Genomic DNA, 22,313 nt, shown 5'->3' with positions numbered 1-22,313 from the left:
ACAGATGCTTCTGAGGTATAGATAGTCTTGTCCCTGCAGAGCAGCTGGCCAGGGCCTGGAATGGATAGATCAACTTCATCCAATTAACCCGGTGAATACACCACGCAAATATTATCATTTCTATTTGTGACACAAAAAAATAAAGGAGACTGGTCTGCACAAATCTTGATTTACTCCAGAGGCCGAATTTGCAGTCATCTTCCTTGAACATGTGAGCATGTAATCAGAATTAGAGCTCTGCCTTCAAGGAAGAATGGAGGAAGGATACCAATTAAGTGGGAGGCCCGTAGTATCTATAACACAGGAAGTTTAAGGGCCCAAAGCCAAGACCAAAACCGAGATTTTTGGATACTTGACCCATTGATAGTCTTTTAGCCAACATTCTTCTCAAAGAGTTGTAGAATGTTAGGAGGTGGAAGGGATCTAAGAGGTCATCATGTCTGACTTTTCATTCTATGTAGAAATTCCTTCCTTGTTGTCCCTGAAAGGTGGTCCACCAGCCTCTGCTTGATTATGTTCAGCAGTGGAGCCCTCAGTACTCAAAAGGCACTGTTCCATTGATAAAACACTCTCATTAGAACATTAGTCCTTGTATAATAAGTCAAGTGGAACTTTTACTTTTCTCCTGGAAATGACATCAGGCCCAGGTGCTGGATATACCACATTCAGAAAAAAAGCCATTAAAAATTGTCTAGATACCTTTTTTCAAGATTTTCCAAGAGTGACAAACTATCCTACCACCACCTTCCCGCACACCCCCACCCTCAGGTTCTATAAGAAAACATGTGAGGGGAAGGGGTGAGGGAATAGGGGCTTCTGTAATATACTATCTATGGTGAGATGCCACTCCCTCCCCTCCTAGAAGTGACCTTAAGTGGGGTTTCAAGATGAAGAGTGCTTATAAGATGAGTAGCCAAGCACTTAACTCCCTGCCTTCTAAGCTGGGAACGCACAGGCCCACCCCACTGCTGCTTCCCTCAGAGATAGCTTGTTGTGTGTACGCTGGAGTTTAGGAGCATTCATGAGCATAGAGACTGAAGCCTGCTTCTCATTCATAGATTTCTGAAGGAAGGAAACTTGAGGGAATAGCCTGGGGTGAGTAGAGACTGTGGTGCCATATGCCTGGAAAGGGCACAGAAGATCTCCACTGTATCAGCTAGCTATTGTAAGTAACAAACTACCCAAGATTTAGTGGTTTAAACAGTAAACATTTATTGTTTCTCAGTAGTCTACATGTCATCTGGGAAGTTCTGGTCTGGGCTAGGCCAGGCTGATCTTGGCTGAGCTTGCCCATGAGTACACACTCAGCCTGTGGATCAGCTGGGAATGACTGGTCTAGGATGGCTGCTCTTGGAATGGCTCACTTCTGTGTGGTCTCTACTTCCCAACCAAATTAGCGTGGTGGTGGCAGAGCTCTGAGAGTCAAACATGCAGAGCTGCAGAGCCTTTTGTGGTCTAGGCTCAGAACTGGGACACAGTCACTTCTACATTCTATCTCCACAAAGCACAGTTGAGAGGAGATTGGGGGAAAAAATAAATCTCTTTCATGATAATACTCCACCAAGTTGACACTAAGTAGAGCCTTTTCAATTGTATTATATGGAAAATAGCCTCCTTTAATGTTTAGCCTTATGATTAGACCAGATTTTTCCAAATAAAGGAACACTAACACATCTACCACCCCTTACCACATGGCAAATCTCCAAATATTCACAGCTATCCTGTCTCCTTTTTCTTTTCCATTCTCCAGATCCTCCAATCATTTCTCTAATGGCATGCTTTGTAACCATCAAGGTCACTGTACTTGAGATACAATCTGACTTGTCACTTTTTTTTCTTAAAACGTGGTGTTTATTATTGCATATGATATTGCAGACTTATTTTGACAAGAGCTGATAGCAGTGAGACTTTTTTTTTTTTGCTTTAATCTGAACTCTGTGATTTTATTTATGTGCCCAAATGTTGTAGCTTTTGGAGGAGCTGAATCACACAGTTGGTTTATATTGATGGATGGTCCAGTAAATTCTCCCAGTTCTTTTTTCATACTGAGAGCGGCTAAGCCAAGATTTGTCCATTCTGTACCTCTGCAGTATATTTTTAAATATATAAAGGTAGGACGACATTTTTTCTTGTTATATTTCCTTTTCTTGGATTCAAGCCCAGGGTATCAGCCTGTTGAGATAATTTTGAATCATTATTCTCTTGTCTTCCCAGTTTTGTCCCAAAGTCTTCATCCAATAGTTGACAAAAATGTGAGACTAGGGCAGCCCCAAAGCCACAGACAGCCCTGCATACTCCTTGACAAATACCCTTTAGCCTGAAAGGAAGTAGTGAAGAGTATGAATACAGATTGCTTATCCAGTTGCAAATCCATCTAACTGCACTCATATTAGCATACAAGTTTTCTTTGACTTGGCTACGAGGATATCATGAGAGGGCTTTTTTTTTTTTTTTCTAGAGGCCTTGCTGAAAACCACACACAATGTCTATAATATCCACTTATTAACTGCAGATACTTTTTCTTTGTACATTAATTCAAAGTATTGGTAGTGGAAAATATTAAAGCATATAGACAGAAGTAGAGAATAATGTAACAAACACCCACGTACCTCCTTGCCTGCTTTATTAAATATTCACATGACATTGTTTGCTTCAGAATTATCTTTTTTTCTCTTTAAGAATTAAAACATTATTAGTACAATTGGGGCACTCTGTGACCCTTCCTTGTCATGATTTCAGAGTTTATCATTCTCATGCTTGATTTATAACTTAACTACTTATGCACTGTATCCATAAATATTATATATTGGTTTTTGTAGGTCTTTAAACTTTATCATACTGCAAATATCATTCTGAAATTTGCATTTTTTGCTCAACATATTTTGAAAACTATACATTTGATGAATATAGTGCCAGTTCATTCTTTTTTGTGGCTTACAAGTGTTCTATTGCAAGCAACAATTTTCTGTAAAGGGACAGATAGTAAATATTTTAGGTTTTGCAGGCCATCTATGGTTTGTGTCACATATTATTCTTTGTTTTTTCAACCCTTTAAAAATGTACATGGGCTGGCCCGGGGGCGTAGCAGTTAAGTGCGCGCGCTCCGCTTCCGCGGCCCGGGGTTCGCAGGTTCGGATCCCGGGCGCACACCGGCGCACTGACGCACTGCTTGTCAAGCCATGCTGTGTTGGCGTCCCATATAAAGTAGAGGAAGATGGGCACAGATGTTAGCCCAGGGCCAGTCTTCCTCAGCAAAAAGAGAGGAGGATAGGCATCGGATGTTAGCTCAGGGCTGATCTTCCTCCTTCCCCCCGCAAAAAAATGTACAAAACCTTCTTAGCTCTTGGGCTAGACAAAAATAGAACTTAGAGTTTGCCAACCCTTGTTTACAGACCTTTTGTCTCTTCATCTGTAAACTGCATCAGTCAACACAGGTTTCACAGGATTGTGAAAATTAAATGAGGTAAGCTGAAAACATTGGCATGTGGTGCAGGCCCTTGGTGAGATACTCACTAGAGGTTAATTTACTGTATTATTATTATTTTTTTTCTTTTCTTTTTTTTTTTAATTTTTTGTTTATTGCAGTAACATTGGTTTATAACATTGTAAAAATTTCAGGTGTACATCATTGTACTTCTATTTCTGCATGGACTACATCATGTTCACCACCAAAATACTAATTACAACCCATCACCACACACATGTGCCGAGTTATCCCTTTCACCCTCCTCCCTCCCCCCTTCCCCTCTGGTAACCACCAATCCAATCTCTGTCCCTATGTGTTTGTTTATTGTTGTTATTATCTACTACTTAATGAAGGAAATCATACGGTATTTGACCTTCTCCCTCTGACTTATTTCACTTTGCATTATACCCTCAATGTCCATCCATTTACTGTATTATTAATCATTTGCTTATTGAGGGTCCCCTTTTAGGGTCAGTGCACTAGACAGCAAGTCCACAAGGGGTATATGGCTACATTTTTTTTTATATAGCATTGGTAACTTTAATGGATTTTAATGAAATTTGTAACCTTGCAGAAAGTGATTAAAGTGAGCTTATATTCCATGTTTTGGCTCCTTCTCTGGTCTTGATGCAAGGAGTGATGAATTAATTGTTTTGTGGGAAGGTTTTGCTAATGAATTTAATTTCTTTAGTAGATAGATAGCTATTCAGATTTTTAATCTCATCTTGTGTCACTTTTGGTAAGTTGTATTTTTCCAGCAATTTGTCCATTTCACCTCAGTTACTGAATTTATTGGCAAACGTTGTTAATAATATTCCCTTATACATTTAATGTCTGTAGGACTGTAGTAACATCCCCTCATTTCTGAAGTTGGTAATTCATATTCTTTTTTTTTTCTTGATCAGTCCAGCTAGGAGTTTATCAATTTTATTGATCTTTTCAAAGAACCAACTTTTGTATTTCTACTTTTAAAACTATCCCAAAATAGGAACTTTAATTTGAGAAAAATATGCATAAATAATAGCATCCCTCATACATTACTGCAAACACTGGTTTTTATGCCTTCAGCACATGTTTAATAGTACCTAGCCTTGTGACAGGCATGTGGAGATACTAAAGACTTTTTTGAAAAATTGAATTGAATTCAGATTTTTATTTCTCAAGTGTGACATACTCGATCCTTCCTCATCTTCTGCAGTCAAAGATCACCTTGAAAGGTTGGCTAAGGGCTGGAGATTTGCAAATGTGAAGGGGAACATGTGGAAAGGGTCGTACTGGCTCATGCAGCTATATTATAATGTGGATAATAGTTATTGGTGTTACTGACCTTTCCTTATTAAGGCTGATTCTGCAGTTTTTCAGCGTTAGGAGACTGAGAAAGAAGATTTAGAGAGCCAATCTTTATATTTCCAGAGACAAGTAGTTTTTAATGCTTGCTTCAGATTGGAAGCTATTTCTGGTATTTCTAATTGTGCCTCAAGAGATCTAAAAGTAATTTGGACTCAGTGGATAGAATGAAATTGAATTTTCTCTTGGGAAAATAATATTAAATATAAATTCAAAACATCTTATAACAAGGTTATTACACTGGCATATGTTCACTATGTTTAGGAAAAAGTAGGACAATAAATTCATGACTTTAGAACTTCCAAGACTTGGCTACTTTGAGTTGAACTTAAGGACATGCAGTTGTTATCATCTGCTTCTGTGAATGTTTTCTGAGTTCTTCTTGTGTATGTGGACCAGGATCCAAATGTCAAGGTTAATTAAAAGAAGTGTGTGTGTGTGTGTGGAGTGATGAATATCTAGAAAGAATCTAGAAAACTTACTAATGATATGATTTCAAAGTTTTCTTATTCACTTTTAAACCTTTTAGAAGTGCATTTGAATTATTTTAGCTAATGCTTAGTAAAAAGGATGATAATACATTGAGTAGAGAGTTGGTTAACGTATTTCTTTTCTTTTGATGTAAGAGTGACTGGCAGAACAAATGTGCCAAATGTGCCATGAAACTCAGTTAAACAGTCCAAAGAGAATGGACATTTCTGGGCATTCGATTTTCTGGAAAACATGGGCCATCCAGAAATATATTTTGCTTGTGTACTTTCAGCCTTATATTTGTTATCTTTCTGCCTTTCTTTGAAGAAGATCCCATACATATTAGAAACATTCTTCAAGGATTGAGGATGGTGCACCATTTGGAATTCGTTTGTAGCATATGGTTTGGTAAATGAAGAAGATATGTAACACTGGCTTGAATACAGTGTTTTTTATTTAATAATCTTGTTATCAATTAACTTACCCAAGAAATATCTGTTGAACACCTAGTATGTGCCAGACATCAGTGAACAAAACAAAATCTCTGTTTTTGTTGAGCTTGTATTCTATTAGGGATATGAATTTGACATATTTTGCTTTTACCTAAAAGCAGAGCATCAGTTAATTGGAAAATTGGTTAAATATGGGCTACTTGAAGTTTGTGGTTATTTTAAATTTTAGTTACTAAAAATTTTACTTGCATATGTCCAAACTCATCAAATAGTACACATAAATGTGTGCAGTTCTTTGTATATTAATTATACCTCAATAAAGCTGTAAAAAATTTACTGTAGTTTGTTTTTTCTTACCCTAAGGTTGATTTAGATGTATTATATTGACTTTGCTCCAGTGTGGAAGTTTCTCAAACCTCTGTTCCATGTTAGATGTCTGTGATTTGGATCTCATACTGCTATCATCAGCCTATACCCAGATGAATTTATTGACTATTGCAAATCCAAGAAAGAAGTGAGATATATATATTTAATATTTTTCTGCACCAAAGAGCATTTTCAGCTACACTCAGTGTAGTATACGTAGCTGCCATAGCAATCTAAACAATGGTCTATGTAATTGTGTAATGGTGTGTGTCAATGTGTAAGACAGCATGACGTCTGCAAGACTTGAGGATGAGTTTATATCTTGCCCTAAATTGAACTCACCTCCAAATGCACTGGGGAAAAAATGCTTCTGTGTACCACCAAGACTTTTCATTCAGGCTTGGCTTTTGCCTGGGTGTGGGCTTTGATTTTCTTTTCTGGAGTCTGTGGTTTCAAGCCGGTGGAAGTTACTTACTACTACTCAATGGAAAGACACACACTTCCTCCCCCAACCTCCGTATAAGGGTGTGATGTCAAGGCTGTGCTTGGGTTCACTGGGGCATGGCAATGCTGCTTATATAGCTTCTCAGGTTTCCTTCTAGAGCCTCTGTTTGAAGAATTCAGCATAGGACCTTCTGATTTCTCAGCTATATCTCTGTAAAGTAAGTAGGTCTTAGTAGTGCAGCTTAGAATTGGGGGCACTGAGCAGGTACAATCACACACAAAAGAAGAACGGAAGTCTTTTTTGCAAGGTCCGAGGCATTTATTTATCCATTTTTTTTATTATTTATATCTTACCTATTTCTAAAAGATTTTCATGTTGTTTACAACCATGAACAGTATAAAACAAGACATTTAAATAAGAAGACCAGAATAAAGAGCATTTGAAAAGAGGAAAGGGAAGATAGATTTGGAAAAAAATATGTACTAAGAATTATTGTGGGAGTTGAAAAGACTAGTGGAGGTAGGGATGTGTGTGCAAATATTTGTGACTGTCTATGGTTCAAGCATTGGCAAAGGCAGGAAATGCAAGAGATTATTTCGGTTGTGGAGGGTCAAGTGGCCATGCCTGATTATTGACAAAGTTCACTGTACATGAGTAACTGTGTTTTAAAAAGGTTTGCCATGCCTTTACATAGTTGAGAATCTGCAGCAGAAGCAGAACTTTTGTTTTGGGGTTCTGAGTGGTCTTGCTACCATTTCGCTGTTGGATAACCTGACAGAGGGCTCTGCACATGGATCAGGTGCTAACTTCCTTTGTCTGGCTATGGAGGGCAAGAGTTTTCTTTTCTCCAGCTCAACTCACTGATGCCTCTTCTCTCTGCCTGAGGCAGGATGATAAGGAAGTTGGTAGGGCAGATAGAGGAGCCTGCCCCACTTCTTTCTGATCATTGGCTGTGCCTTGGGAGGCAATTCTCAGAAACCAGCTTAGTGTAGTGAGGCTTACCCACTTCCAGGTGCCTAGACAGCATGATTTCAGGAAGTCTTTGTATATAGAATACTCATGTAATAGAAAACAGATATGAAATTTGGGCTCAGTGGAAGGAAGGAAAAGTTGGACAACTCCTTGGAATACTCTGGGGTGATTCTCCAGACTCTTTGAGGCCCTAAGCAGTTTCAAGGGTAGCAGACTGCTGCTTCTTGCCTCCCATTGATAAAAGAGGTAAAAAGTGGAGCTAAGACCACGGCTAGGGAAATAGACCTCATTATATTGCCTGCTGGTTAAGACTAAGACTCTAGAACAAGAGTGCTTAGCTTTGAATTCCAGCTCTGCTAGCTGAGTGATTTCTGGGAAGTTATTTAGCATCTTGTGTCTCTATTTTCTCATCTGTATCATAAGGATAATAACAGTATCTACTTTATAGAATTATTGTTAGGATTAAGTGATTAGTACCTGTGAAGTGCTTATAATAGTCCCTGGCATGAAGTAAGAGTGCAGTAATTTTTTTGAGCATAAGAGAGATGAGCCGCAAGAGATTTTATCATGCGGTTTCCTTAGGCAAGAAATCGAAATATGGGAGAAAAATAGCAAAATCATTCAGGATCTCTGGGGATTGTAGAGTAGACAGTAATAATCACATCATGTGTTTTGTGAATGAAGGGCCATAATATTTGTTCTGACAATTCTGAGTACTAAACAAGATATAAATATGTATTGAAAGGAAAGTCCTCAATTTCTGACTGAACATTTGGTAAACTGGCAGATGTTCAAGAGAGATTTTAGTAACAGTAAGGTCTTAGTCACTAGAACTTTAAGATGTATTTTACAGTATTAGGGTGTCATTCTGGTTACATCTGTAGAACCAGTTTTACTATACTGATCTAAGTAGGGGTTTATACTGTTTGTTTTCTACTTGGCATTTTGCCAGGGTAGGGAAGGAAACTATTTCTTAAACAACTTTGTTACAATAATGAAAGAGCAGTCTTTTGCCTTTAAAAAAATTCAATCTAACAAACATTTATTGAGTGCCTAATAAGTATAGTAGTAGTACACCTAGAGGTTTTTAAATAAACAAACATTCATATTGTTCCTTCGTTGAGAGTCTTGCTAAAAAATAAAATGCCAGCCCAACTAAATAATGTGCTTAGTGGCATAATTAATTTACATGCCGGCAAAAGCTTCTAGTGCTGTACTAGATCTCAATTTTTATAATAGAGAAAAAGACTTGAACAGTCACTTCACTCACACACACACACACACACACACACATGCACAGAGACACACACACAGAGACACGTAAAAGATTGTCACTCAACATGTGAAAAGAAATTCAAGCTCATTAGTCATCAGGAAATGCAAATTCAAACTAAAATGAGGCACTACTACACATCCACTGTATTACTAAAAGTAAAACCAAGTGTTGGCAAGGATGTGGAGCAACTGGACCTCTTATACACTGCTTGTGGGAGTGTAAAACGGTACACCCACTTCTGCGGTTTCCACTAAAGCTAAAAGGCATTCCCTATGGCCCAGCAATTCTACTCCTGAGTATAAATGTAACAGAACTGCACTACATGAAGTGTGGTATGTGAATTAGCTTTTAATCCATGAACTGTTCGTTACTGTCTGCGACAGAACTGCATATATGTGTATACTAAAAGGCATGTACAAGGATATTTTCAACAGCATTATTTTTTTTTTTTTTAGCTGAACAGGAAATGTTTATCTCTGTAGCTAGTTTCAGGTTTTTCAACAGCATTATTTTTAATAATTCCAATCTGAAAATAACTTAAATATTAATCAGGAGAAAAATATATCAATTCATTGTGGTGTATTCATACAGTGGAATACTACACAGCAATGCTAAAGAGCAAACTTCTGCTACAAGCCACAACATGGATAACTCTCACAAATACAGTGTTGAATGAAAGAAGCTAGACCTCTGATTCCATTTATATAAAATTAAAAAATAAAACAGGAAAAATTAATCTGTGATATTAGAAGTCTGTTTTCTGCTTAGTGGTTACTCTTTGGGAAGGAGGGTTGTGAAAGTGATTGAGAAGAGTACAAGGGAGCTTCTGGGAGTGCAGGTACTCCTGTGCTTCTTGACCTGGATAGGGGGCTACATGGGTGTGTTTAATTTGTGATAATCCATCAAGCTTCACCCATATGATGTGAATAGTTTTCTGTATACATTTTATACTTAAATAAAAATGTTTGGAATGCCATGTTATTTTTAATTAAATATCAAATATTTGTATGAAAAATAGAGATATTTTGAGGTTCTGGATGAGTTATGGACTAGATACAGATCAACCTGATTCAATCACAACTTGAATTCGTTGAAATCTATACCTGTCTTTGTGAGGGCTTATCTATTTCTAGTCACCCTTACTGCTAGTGTCTAGTCCTTTGGATTCCCACCAGAAAGCTTTAGACATATACCAGGACCATTATAGGACCAGAATGTCAATATTTGCTCCCACACCCATCAGCTTTGAGAGACTTCTGAAAGGTGTGTTCAGATTCTTAGCCTGTTAGCACTCGCTATCATACGGGCAGATGTCTTGCGGGGAAAAGCAGCTTCAGAATTTTCTCTTGGGACTTTTCTTCTCTTAGAGATCTTGGCCCCAGAAGTGCTCATTGCTTTGGTAGATCTCTGATGCCTTCCCACAGATATTTGTCCACTTTTTCTTGGCAGAAATATTGGACCAAAACAAGCTAATTTGCCATTGCCAGCACAGAAATCCTCTTTTTGCTTTTTGATGCCTTTTTTTTAGGGAATTAAAAAATCATGAGAAGATAGAATTGTACTATTTTTGTTTTCATTTTAAATGCTCATTGATAGCTGTGGGTAAGGCTAATATATTGTCCTTAAATTAGTCTATGCAGATCTGGCCTTTGAATTCTGGCAAACTTTTTGAGATACATATGGGACATTGTGAAATATATTATGAATTTATTCCATAGTTAAGAACCAAAAACAACTAAAGAAGATATACAGGTGGCCAATAAGCACATGAAAAGATGCTCGACATCGTTAGTCATCAGGAAAATGCATATCAAAATCACAATGAGATACAACTTCACACCCACTAGGATGGCTAGAATCAAAAAGTTAATGATAATAAAAATACAAGTTAATAATAATAACAAACATTGGTGAGGATATGGAGAAGTTGGAACCCTCATACACTGCTGGTGGGAATGTAAAATGATACAATTACTTTGGAAAACAGTCTGGCAGTTCCTCAAACAATTAAACATAGAGTTACCATATGACCCAGCAATTCTACTCCTCTAGACACAAGAGAAATGAAAACATATTTGTACACAAATGTTCATAGCAGCACTATTCACAATAGCCAGAAGGCGGAAGTAACCCAAATTTCTATCAAATGGTGATGAGATACACAAAATGTAGTACAGCCATACAATGGAATATTATTTGACCATAAAAAGGAATGAAGGACTGATAACATGCTACAATATAGATGAACTTTGAAAACATTATGATAAGTGAAAGAAACCAGTCACAAAAGACCACATGTTATATTATTTCATTCATATGGAAGTCCAGAATAGGGAAATCTATAGAGACAGAAAGTAGATTAGTGGTTGCTTAGGGCTGGGGGAGGGGAGGAGACGAGGAGGTTGGAGGAATGATAGCTAAAGGAAACAGGGTTTCTTTTTGAAGTGATAAAAATGTACTAAAATTGACTCTGGTGGTGGTTGTACATATCTGTGAGTCTGCTTAAAAAAAACATTGAGTTGTACACTTTAAATTGTGAGTTGTATGGTATGTGAATTATATCTCAATAAAGCTGTTAAAGTAAAGAGCTAAAGCAATATTTGTGGTAGCAATGAGAGTTCTCATTGTTCACTTCAGTTATATCTGTGAGAGATACGGAGCTTAAATGCCTCATTCACTGGTGAAAAAAGGCAATTCACAGATGGTGCAATTTTTCATTCATTTATTCAGCATACATATATCGATAACCTACTTTGTGCCAGTCACTATGCTAGGTGCCGGTGACAAAAAAGGGTACAAACTTCCAGTTATAAGATAAATAAGTACTAGGGATGTAATGTACAACATGATGACTATAGTTAACACTGCTTTATGATTAATAGGAAAATTGTTGAGAGTAGATCCTAAGAGTTTTCGTTACAAGGAGGAGTTTTTTTTCTTTTCTTTTTATTGTATCTATATGAGATGATGGGTGTTAACTAAACCTATTGTGGTAATCGTTGCACAATATATGTAAATCAAGCCATCATACTGTACATCTTAAACTTAGAAAGATGTATGTCAATTATTTCTCAATTAAACTGGAAAATATTTAAAAAATCTGTACGAAACAGTAGCTACCTCTAGGAGATTGCACTCTAATAGGTAATAGACAAGTAAACCAAAGGTACCAAGTGATGAGATAAAGGTATGCGTAGGTGGCTATAAGACCCCAATAGAGTGGCAGTTAACTGAGCTTGGAAGAGTCTTGGAAGCATTTAGCACGACTGAGTGAATATAGTGGCATAGAGGCTGAGGAAAGGCATCATTGATGAGGTGACATTTTAACTGAAACTTAAAGAACAAGTAGAGTTTATCCAGGCAGACAAAGAGAAGAGGAAGGCTGGTGGCAGAGAAACAAATGACTTAGGACCCTGTGGCAAGAGCCATAGGAGAGTTAACAAGTGACAGAACCAGAAAGGGAGGAGTACTTCTCACACTTTAATGTGTGTACAAATCACCTGCAAAATCTTGTTAAAATACAAATTCTGACTCAGTGGGTTTGAGGTGGAGCACTTCTAGCAAACTCCCAGTCAATATCAGTGCTGCTGGTCCATGCAACTGCTCATGCCACGCTGAGTAGTAAAAGCTTAGAGATCTATTTGGGTGTGATGGGAGAGGAAGGTGAAGAGTGCTAGTTAACATGTAGATTTCTGGATAAGGTGATCTTGGGTGATGGTGTCATGGGCTGCTAGAGGAAACGTTAATAGGAGATTTTCAGGGATATATAAGTTTTTTTCTGTCCATGTTCTTTTGTTTTTCAGGCACCTATAAGATATCTAGGAAGAGAAATCTGGTAGGCCCTTGGATAGAAGGGGGAAATAAAACCATGGTTCCTGAGTGGAAGAGAAAGATATGCCTATGAATGAAATTGAGAAGGGGCTGCAAGGAAAGTGAAAAGATCATTAGGAGAAAATGATGTGATCAGTTCTACAGGAAAAGTTTCAAGAAGGTGGGAATGAACAACATCAGATATTGCAGAGAGATTAGGAAGGAGCAAGACCAGAATTCAGGTTGCAAGGGGTTGAGGAGTCAAATGGTAGTGTTTTGATTAGAGATAACTCAAGAGGATTGACTGAAAAGTATCAAAGAGAGTGTAGTAGTAGACAGAAAGAAGTGCAAGGTCAAAGGCGGGCTCCTTCCCCTCTCCCTCCCTTATCTTTTCCCCTCCCTCCCTCCCTCCCTTCCTCCCTTCCTCCCTTCCTCCCTTCCTCCCTTCCTCCCTTCCTTCCTTCCTTCCCCTTCTTCCTTCCCCTTAGCATTATTATTTTAGAAATTTTCCAACATACAAAAAAATTGACAGGATGTTATAATGAATCTCCATGTAGCCGTCCCACAGCTTCAACAATTATGTACGTTTTGCCAGTGAAGGATGGTTTCTTAGATGCAGCTGACTTAGGCATATTCTTACACTCAGGAAAAAGAGCCAAGATAGAAGGAGCAGTTGAAAATTTAGAAGAGAAAGATGATAATTGATAGAACCAGATTTTTGAGAAGGAGGCAGGTGATAGAGTACAGTACAGGTGGAGATTCTGGCTCCAGTAAGAAAGACACTTTGTCCACTGATCTGAGAAATAAAAAGATAAAAATACTGTCCCTCAGAAATCTAGTTAAAATTCCAATTTCCGGTAGCGTACGGTGCTAATTCAATTCCTCCAGTTTCCTTCTGCCACTGCACTCCTTCAGGCTGCCTCAGTTCCTCCCATGAAGTGATTCACTAATTTTTTTTGAAAAATCTATTCCACCTAAGCATTTCATGAGTTCAGTCGTTTTATTGAAGATCCAGGGTCTACAGAGAGTAGTCACATTACAGAGAACAACCATTTACCATCCTCCACCTTGGGAGGAGCCTTTATTATCTCTCCAAAGCAACAAAGAAATTGTTCCCCCTTGTCCTACAAATGGAATTCTCTTCCTAAGTGGAATCCTGGGGAATAAAATGTTCTCCATTACTTAACACAGAGATTAAGTTTTTGGTGTCAAGTCGGGAAATGAGCAAATTCATGCCTAATAACAGTTAATTTCTCTGTGAAGTAGGAAGAGAGTTCATTTGGAAGGAGGTCATTTGGCTGGAATTGAGTAGGAAGAAGCTTTATAAGTGTGGCAAGTGTTTGGAATATTGCCAAAGCCTTCTTTTTAGCTTTACCTAAAGTGATGTCTTGCTTTCTAATAAAAGATGAAAACAGCAAAATGCCTCCCTCCCCCCACACACACTCACAGGAAGTGAGAATAGGATTATTAGGGGATGTTAGACTTATATGAAGTACCACTTAAATGGGCGGGACTGCCAACTGATCCTCTTTTGTGTTGACTGTGGGAAGATAAGTTTGGGAAATGGTATCAGGGAACTTTTCTCCATTTAAATCTGAGTAAGGAGGTATTTGCATGAGCATCATCCTAGCCATTCATTAGATAACTTCTTAATTCTAGAGGTAGAAATGTATATTCCAAGCATTTTGTACAAGCTTCTTGTCTCTCAAGTGTATTTCTCTTCCTGGCCCCCTTTCTATCTGTGACATTATGCAGTGAGCACCCAACAGTGGGAGTGATGATTGAAGTCAGTGATTTCAAGATAATTTCTTTGTATTCTCTGAAGGCTTCAGTGGTTGATTGCTGCTCCAATTGGGTAATAATTGGCTAATTCTCTTGATAAAGAAAAAGATATAATTTGGAAATAATTGATCTAACAAGAGAAAATGAATATATGCTTAAAAAATTATTTGGGTCATTGCATTGTTAAAGGTAATAAGTAATTTAGAGTTAAAATACCATTAATATAATAATATAAATACTGTATATGTATGAATACATACTTTACACTTTATTTATTTATGCTTAGTTCATCTTCTGCCTTTGAAGCATTTTTCTTATAGTGGAGAAAACATTAGAACTGAAAGAAAAGGATTCAATACTGAATCCTTAAGGTATAGAAATTTTTAACCACACATATAAAAATATATGACCAATGTCAATATGTACTGCTTTGCATTGCTTCACTGAATTTGCCTCTCAGGAAAGATAACTCAGTCTAATTACTTTCCAGTCTACTCTTGTGATAGTATTTCTATCTTTTAAATATGATTACTAGATGGCAGTCTTTCCAGTGAATGATATCCATGATTTAAGTCAGTGCCAAAAGACTATGAGAAAAGTTGATGCTTTGAGTAAAATTGAGCTTCTCCCAGGCAAATAAGTGGCAAGGCTTCAGAGTTTTTATGCCCACCAAATATAGATGTTTTTCTACTGATTCAGAACTTAAATAAGAAAAAAATCCCTTTATTCCCATGCATTTTATTTTATTTATTTATTTTTATTGAAGTATAATTGACATACAACATTATATTAGTTTTAGGTGTACAACATACTGATTTTATATTTGTATATATTGCAAAATGATCACCACAATAAACCTAGTTAACATCAATCACCACTCATAGTTAGAGAATATTTTTCTTGTGAGAACTTTTAAGATCACGAGAACTTTTAAGATCTACTCTCTTAGCAACTTTTAGATATGCAACACAGTATTATTAACTATAGTCACCATGCAGTACCATCAACCATCAACAAAATGAAAAGGCAACCTACTGAATGGGAGAAAATATTTGAAAATCATATATCTGATAAGGAGTTAATATCCAAAATATATAAAGAACTCATACAACTCAGTACAAAAAACAATATGATTAAAAAGTGGGCAGAGGATCTGAATAGATATTTTTCCCAAAAAGACATACAGATGGCCAACAGGTACATGAAAAGATGCTCAACATCACTAATCATCAGGGAAATGCAAATCTAAATCACAATGAGATATCACCCTCACACCTGTTAGAATGGCTATTATCAAAAAGACAAGAAATAACACGTGTTAGAGAGGATGTGGAGAAAAGGGAACCCTTGTGTACTGTTGGTGGGAATGTAAATTGGTGCAGCACCTGTGGCATGGAATTTCCTCAAAAAATTAAACGTAGAACTACCACATGATCCAGCAGTTTCACTTCTGGGTATTTATCTGAAGAAAATGAACACAGTAACTCGAAAAGATATATACAACCCCATGTTCATTGCAGTGGTATTTACAATAGCCAAGATATGGAAACTACCTAAGTGTCCATCAACAGATGAATGGATAATGAAAATGTGGTGTATATATACACAGTGGAATATTATTCAGCCATAAAAAAGAATGAAATCTTGCCATTTGCAGCAACATGGATGGACTTTGAGGGCATTATTCGAAGTGAAATAAGTCAGACAGAGAAAGACAAATACTGTATGAGCTCACTTATATGTGTAATCTAAAAAACAACAAACAAAACCAAAAAAATCAAGTTCATAGCTACAGAGAACAGATTGATGGTTGCCAGAGGTAGGGCTTGGGGGGTGGGTGAAATGGGTGAAGGGAGTCACAAGGTACAAATTTCCAGTTATAAAATAATAAGAAAAAAACCTTTATTTTCACACCTAAATTGTACATTTAGGTAGAGACAATTATGTTACATGGACACTGCACTTTAAGAGGCAGGTATGAAAGGTATTATCATCTCAATTTTATGGATGAGAAAACAGAACCCAGAGAGATTGCCATTTCCCCAGTGTAGCCTGGCGAGACAAGAGTAAAAACAGAGCCAGACTGTCAGTTACTAACTCCAGCCCTGCCTCCTGTCCCTCCTTGCTACAATATTTGGAGGTGGTAGCAGCCTGTAGTAAGTGCTTGTATTTCAGTTTTGACCACACAGTCTGTACTCATGGGTTGGCAGCACGTTTCTTAGATAATAGAACTCACAGCCAACAGTGTCATGCTCTAGAACATGGTACTATGCTCCATTTAAGTGAGTCACATCTTGTCCCCCCAAACTGCTGCTGCTTATAAACTGGATAAACCCATTAGCCATAAGTCATTTTAAGAAATAAACAGCTAGACTTGAGACTTCTTGAAATGCTAAGGCCTTTCAGCCCAAGACAGATTGACTCGCAGTGCCAATGAGATTCTCATTTCTTCAGCTCTCTGCAGAATTTAAGAATATAACTGAAGAGTCAAGAAAAGTGAGCATTCTATAGTCAGCATATCAATTTAAAAGGTCCTGCAGATAGAGAGGAACTCACTGAGCAATTTATTATTGAGTGCCTTCTGTTTGTGTACCTACTAGTGGCGTGTGTTGAGGGGCGTCAAGAAGAATTATCAGACATGGCTGCTCTTGACTCTTCAGGAGCTTATAAGCTAAAAAAGCTTATAAAACCATGTAAAGAACTACACATATTCAGACGGACCAAGATGGGGTCAGGAAGGTGTTTTAGTTTGAGTTGACCCTGAAACAGATCCTGAGACAAGGATTTGAGTGCATCTGGTTTTTTTTTTTGTTTTGTGAGGAAGATTAGCCCTGAGCTAACATCCATGCTAATCCTCCTCTTTTTGCTGAGGAAGACTGGCTCTGAGCTAACATCTATTGCCAATCCTCCTCCTTTTTTTTCCCCAAAGCCCCAGTAGATAGTTGTATGTCATAGTTGCACATTCTTTTAGTTGCTGTATGTGGGACGTGGCCTCAGCATGGCCGGAGAAGCGGTGCGTCGGTGCGCGCCCGGGATCCGAACCTGGGCCGCCAGTAGCAGAGCACACACACTTAACCGCTAAGCCACGGGGCCAGCCCTGAATGCATTTGTTTTTGGAGGAAGGTGTAAGAAACATAGGAGAAGGAAAATGAGACAGGGAAGGGGAGGCAGCCAATAAAGGGAGCATTATTAGACAGCTGTCACCGTGGGTGACTAGAAAGTAATCCCATGAGGCAACACTGGGAAATAGTATAGAACACATGCCTCAGAGTTATTCTACCCAAGGGGTGGGGGAGCTAGGGTAGTTATATTCCAGCTCTTATCAGGGCTAGAATTGGGGTATTGAGGGCTCTCCCAGGGGTCCTAATTCCCTGGCACTTAAGCCTGCCAGGCACCTGGGCAGAGCAGCCTTCTGCAGCCCTGGAAAAAGCCCTCAGGCACAGTGAGCAGATACTGACAGCTAGAAGTCAGCCTGTGTACATAAAACAGAAGCGTCCAAGGAATATGGGCAGGGGACTGACAGAGTGTCTGTCACAGTAGGATTCTTGGTGGAGGTGAGACTTGACAGTACTCATTCTCTTCTCTCCCCAGGTATCTTTATGATCCTCTCTCTCTTATCCATTGTGTATGGAGCCTTGCGCTGCAACATCCTAGCCATCAAGATCAAGTACGATGAATACGTTGTAAAAGTGAAGCCACTGGCCTATGTTTGTATCTTCCTCTGGAGGAGCTTTGAGATTGCCACTCGAGTTGTGGTCCTGGTCCTCTTTACCTCCGTCCTGAAGGCCTGGGTGGTGATGGTCATACTCATCAACTTCCTCAGCTTCTTCTTTTACCCCTGGATCCTCTTCTGGTGCAGTGGCTCCCCGTTCCCTGAGAACATCGAGAAGGCTCTCAGTCGGGTGGGCACCACCATCGTGCTGTGCTTCCTCACCTTCCTCTATGCTGGTATCAACATGTTCTGCTGGTCAGCTGTGCAGCTGAAAATCAACAACCCTGACCTCATCAGCAAGTCGCAGAACTGGTACCAACTACTGGTGTACTACATGCTGAGATTCGTTGAGAATGCCCTCCTCCTCCTCATGTGGTATCTTTACAAGACCAACATCTATATGTATGTGTGCGCACCTCTGTTGATTCTGCAGTTGCTCATTGGCTACTGCACAGCCATTCTATTCATGCTCGTGTTCTATCAGTTCTTCCATCCTTGCAAAAAGCTCTTTTCCACCAGTGTTTCTGAAGGCCTTCAGGAGTGGCTAAAGTGTGTTTGCTGTGACTGCAGGCGGCAGAAATCCTGTGAGTCTGTGGAGAAGACGGATCTAAGGTCACCTGGAGACAGAGATGAGACACCTTCTAGCAGTAAAATAAGTTCTATGCCCAGCCAGATCTTGAATGCCGATGAGCTCTGCTCTGCTTAATAGAACCTGAGTCTCTTGGGGCACAGACATATTGTTTTCTGGGTTGATCCCTGTTCTTCATACAAGTGATGAGCCCTGCACAGTTAACAAAGCAGGAAGTTAGCTCTCAACTCTTTGTGAGTTGCTCCCCTTTAGAGAGCTTTTGGGCATGTGGGAACTATGGGGAGAAGTCAGGGAAACCCCTGCCTGTTGGAGGGGCAGCCTAAGGCACCACCATGCACAGTTGACCATGGTCTCCCAGGTGTTACAGGCCTTTTCACTGACAAAGTATCCATGATATCTGAGTTGGGCTGGTTAGATCCATCAGGTAAAATGAAGACAGTGTCTTTCTTGTTTTCTGGTTTTCTAGATTGCTGGTCTAGGTAGCCTAAAGTTTTATTTTCCCTGAACATAGTTTTCACCCAGGAGCTGTCCTGATGACCAAAGAAGGTTCCCAGGGTTTCACCATCAGCAACATCATTCCTATCAGAGTTTTCAGAGAGGGCTTGTCAAGTTTGGTTTTTGAATACACAGATGTTCCATTTTCATCTCATTAGGGCTCTTTGTACATAACCAACTGTAGCCACTTTGGCCTGCTATCTCTAATTGATTCAAAAGTCTAGATTTGGAGACTTTGTTCCCCAGGATACATGGATGTAAAATTGAATTCTAAATTTGGTTGTGGAAGCCCTAGAATTTTAGGGAAGTTGTGTTCCTTCAATATGTTGAAGAAATTCTGAATCAAGAGGGTTGTTAAAACATCAAAATGATATAGAGTTTTGTAAGCAGAATTCTTACCTTCTTGGGATGGTTGAAGATGTGAATCTACTAGAAGGTAGGCTTAAACCTCTTCAAGGTTCAGTCATGTCCTACAATTCTGGGAAATTTCTAGAATTTTCTAGGATTTGCCTTCTTAAGAAAGAAGAAAATAAAACTCATAGTATTCACGCCCCCTCTTCCTTGCGTGTCAGGAAAGTTTTAGATAAGAGTTACCTTGGTTAACTTGTTTTTCTAGAAAACTCCACAGAAATCTATCACCTAGCACAGGTATATAGGACATTTTAATTTTCATTATTTAAAGGAAAAGTATCACCCCCCCCAAGTTAGATATTGACTTCAGAAACTTTTAAATTATAGAAAAAGATGAAATGAGCAGAAGATTTTTGTCTTTAACTGAATGCATTTTTATTTGAACAAGATCCCCAATTTTATCCTCCTAATAATCTCCATCTTGAGTATAATTTCTCCTCTAACCTGGAACCCTATTTGTTTCATAAGACGATTGTGTAGTGTATCCTTAGTTGTCTTGGGAAAATGCCTGGATCTGGTGCCATTATTTTTTCCGTAAAAACCTTGATAATGAAATACCTGGAAACAGGTGACCTGTCACTGACTAGGCTGGACATTGCAGGTCAATCAGGGTTGACAGTCTAAAGACCCGTAACGGCCGAACTTTCTGACCTATCCTGTTTCTAACAGTCAGTCTGTCAGGGGACAGGTTAAAAATGGTGAATTTGAGCAGGAGTTGTGGTCAGAATTAGACGGGGATGGAGAGACTGGTATTTACTTCCCAGTCTTGGTTTGGAAGCTTGTCTCAAGACCCATTACAAAATCTGAGCCTTCAAATACATTTTAAATCATTTTAATGTAGAAGATAGGTAAGCATCTTGAGTGACCCCAACCCAAACAGGGATGCTCTGTCAGACTCCCAAAGCCTAATTATAAGCCATATTTGTAAGGACAAAGAGGTTTGGTAACTAAATTGGACATTTTGTCATCTTTAACCCTTGATATACAGATACCCCTGCTTTGGAGCCATGTATGTCCATTCACCTTGGGAGAGAGAAACCACTGCTTTTCTTCTGCATGGTGAAAATTTAAGTCATGGTGAACCGAGAATTTTTGTTTTAAAATTATTTATATTATACCTCTGAAGTGGCAAAATTATAGTTCAGACTGCAGACCTAGGTTGCCCTAAAGACAAACAAACCAGCAAAGTCCGTCTCGTGTTGCGAGTTAAAATGTGTTTTTCAGTTATAATTTGAATTTCTAAAACTTTCAGTGCTTTAATTAATTACATACCATAACTTGTCATGACTGCTGCTCCAACTGAATCACTATCATTTGGCTGGATGGAGGTGAAGTATTTCCTCAAAATATATCGAAATAAGATCATCAAACATGTTCAGACTTTCTCTCTTCATTACTAGAGACAGTGCAGTATAGAGATTGGCATCTCCCTATCCAGCCCTGCAAGTTACTTCATTGTTCTATGCCTCAGTTTCCTCACCCACCACATTTGGATGATATACTTGCCCAGCCTACCTCACAAGGTTGTCAGAAAGATCAAATTAAATAATAGGTGTGAAAATGCTTTGAAAATATTTTTAAAATGCCATGCATATTTAAGGAGTTGTTATTATAGTTATTCAAATCCATAAACAGGTTATTATTATTTTTTTACTGTTAGAAATGAAACAAGTAGAGTCACCCACGTGAGTGTCTTGAGTGAATAATGTTGGCCTTTGGCCTTATGGAAGGGCAACTGTAAATGGTCTTTGCTCTTGCAGAGAACTCAGCAGTCGCCCCTTCTCTTACCATAAGTTGTTTACAAAAATTAGCACTCAAACACGTGGTACTTGGAGGAAAAAGACCCACTGAAATCTGAGACATTGCTTTTGATGGCAAATGTTTATCATTTTTGTATCTATCATCTTTCATAAAGGACATAGCAGCATCTTTTGATAATTCTGCTTTACAACTTGAATGCCTCATCCTGCTAGACTTTAAATGAATGTGGGTTTAATCTTTTCAGCCTTGTAAATGGGAAAATAAACATTAAAACTGATTGTAAAATACAGCATTTCCTTGGAAACCACCTTAGAACATTAGTGCCATGGTTATGAGTGTATGTGTCAGTACTTCTTAGCCAATAAATTGTGGATGTGAGCTTTTGCAGGCTGCTTCTCTGCAGCCATTGACTCAAATATTATGTTTCTTCATATAATAAATTAACTTTTCAATTTCTCCTTGCATTTCATTCCTTATGCAGTCCTTTCACGGCTTTTTGACTTCAGGGACTATTTTAAAAATAGAAATTTGAAAATGGTTTTATTGTGATTAATTATGGTTTTGTAACCTCACCTGGAAATTCCTTCCGTAGGATGAGAAATTTGAGAGTGCTAGGATTCTGCCTTGCAAGACACCAAGAGTCCATGGACTCTCCTTTGATTGTTTTATAAGCATTTACTCCATTTGTTAAAGCTGCACTGCTGGATTCTAAGATTCTGCTCAGCTATCTATTGATTGCTGTGTGCAAATCAAAAAAAGAGGCAATATAAATCTCTTCTAGACAAACATAAATGGTATACTGCTTCAGAAATATAAAATACAGAAGGGGTGATTTGATATTAACATAATCAAATAATAAAATGTAAATGATGATCTGTAGTTGGGAAGAATATCAGTTATTAAAGGAGTTGTCTCAGAGCATGAGATAGACGTGGATCGTTTCAATAAGTCCTTTTCT

The 22,313-nt window shown here is 38.4% G+C and overlaps 1 protein-coding gene across 1 annotated transcript in view; it reads left to right on the top strand.

Annotated features, from left to right (window-relative positions):
* Positions 1–21,811, top strand: part of XK (X-linked Kx blood group antigen, Kell and VPS13A binding protein) — a 45,251-nt gene extending 23,440 nt beyond the window's left edge. Inside the window, exon 3 of the mRNA XM_004435050.3 lies at positions 17,979–21,811. Within this exon, the coding sequence (XP_004435107.1) occupies positions 17,979–18,805 (827 nt within the window). The 3' untranslated portion in view covers positions 18,806–21,811. The remainder of the gene's footprint in view (positions 1–17,978) is intronic.
* Positions 21,812–22,313: the final 502 nt, after the last annotated feature.

Source organism: Ceratotherium simum, chromosome X (genome assembly GCF_057802395.1).
Source record: "Ceratotherium simum simum isolate JZ-2026a chromosome X, ASM5780239v1, whole genome shotgun sequence".
Lineage (NCBI taxonomy): Eukaryota > Metazoa > Chordata > Mammalia > Perissodactyla > Rhinocerotidae > Ceratotherium > Ceratotherium simum.
This window is presented reverse-complemented; position numbering and strand designations above follow the sequence as displayed.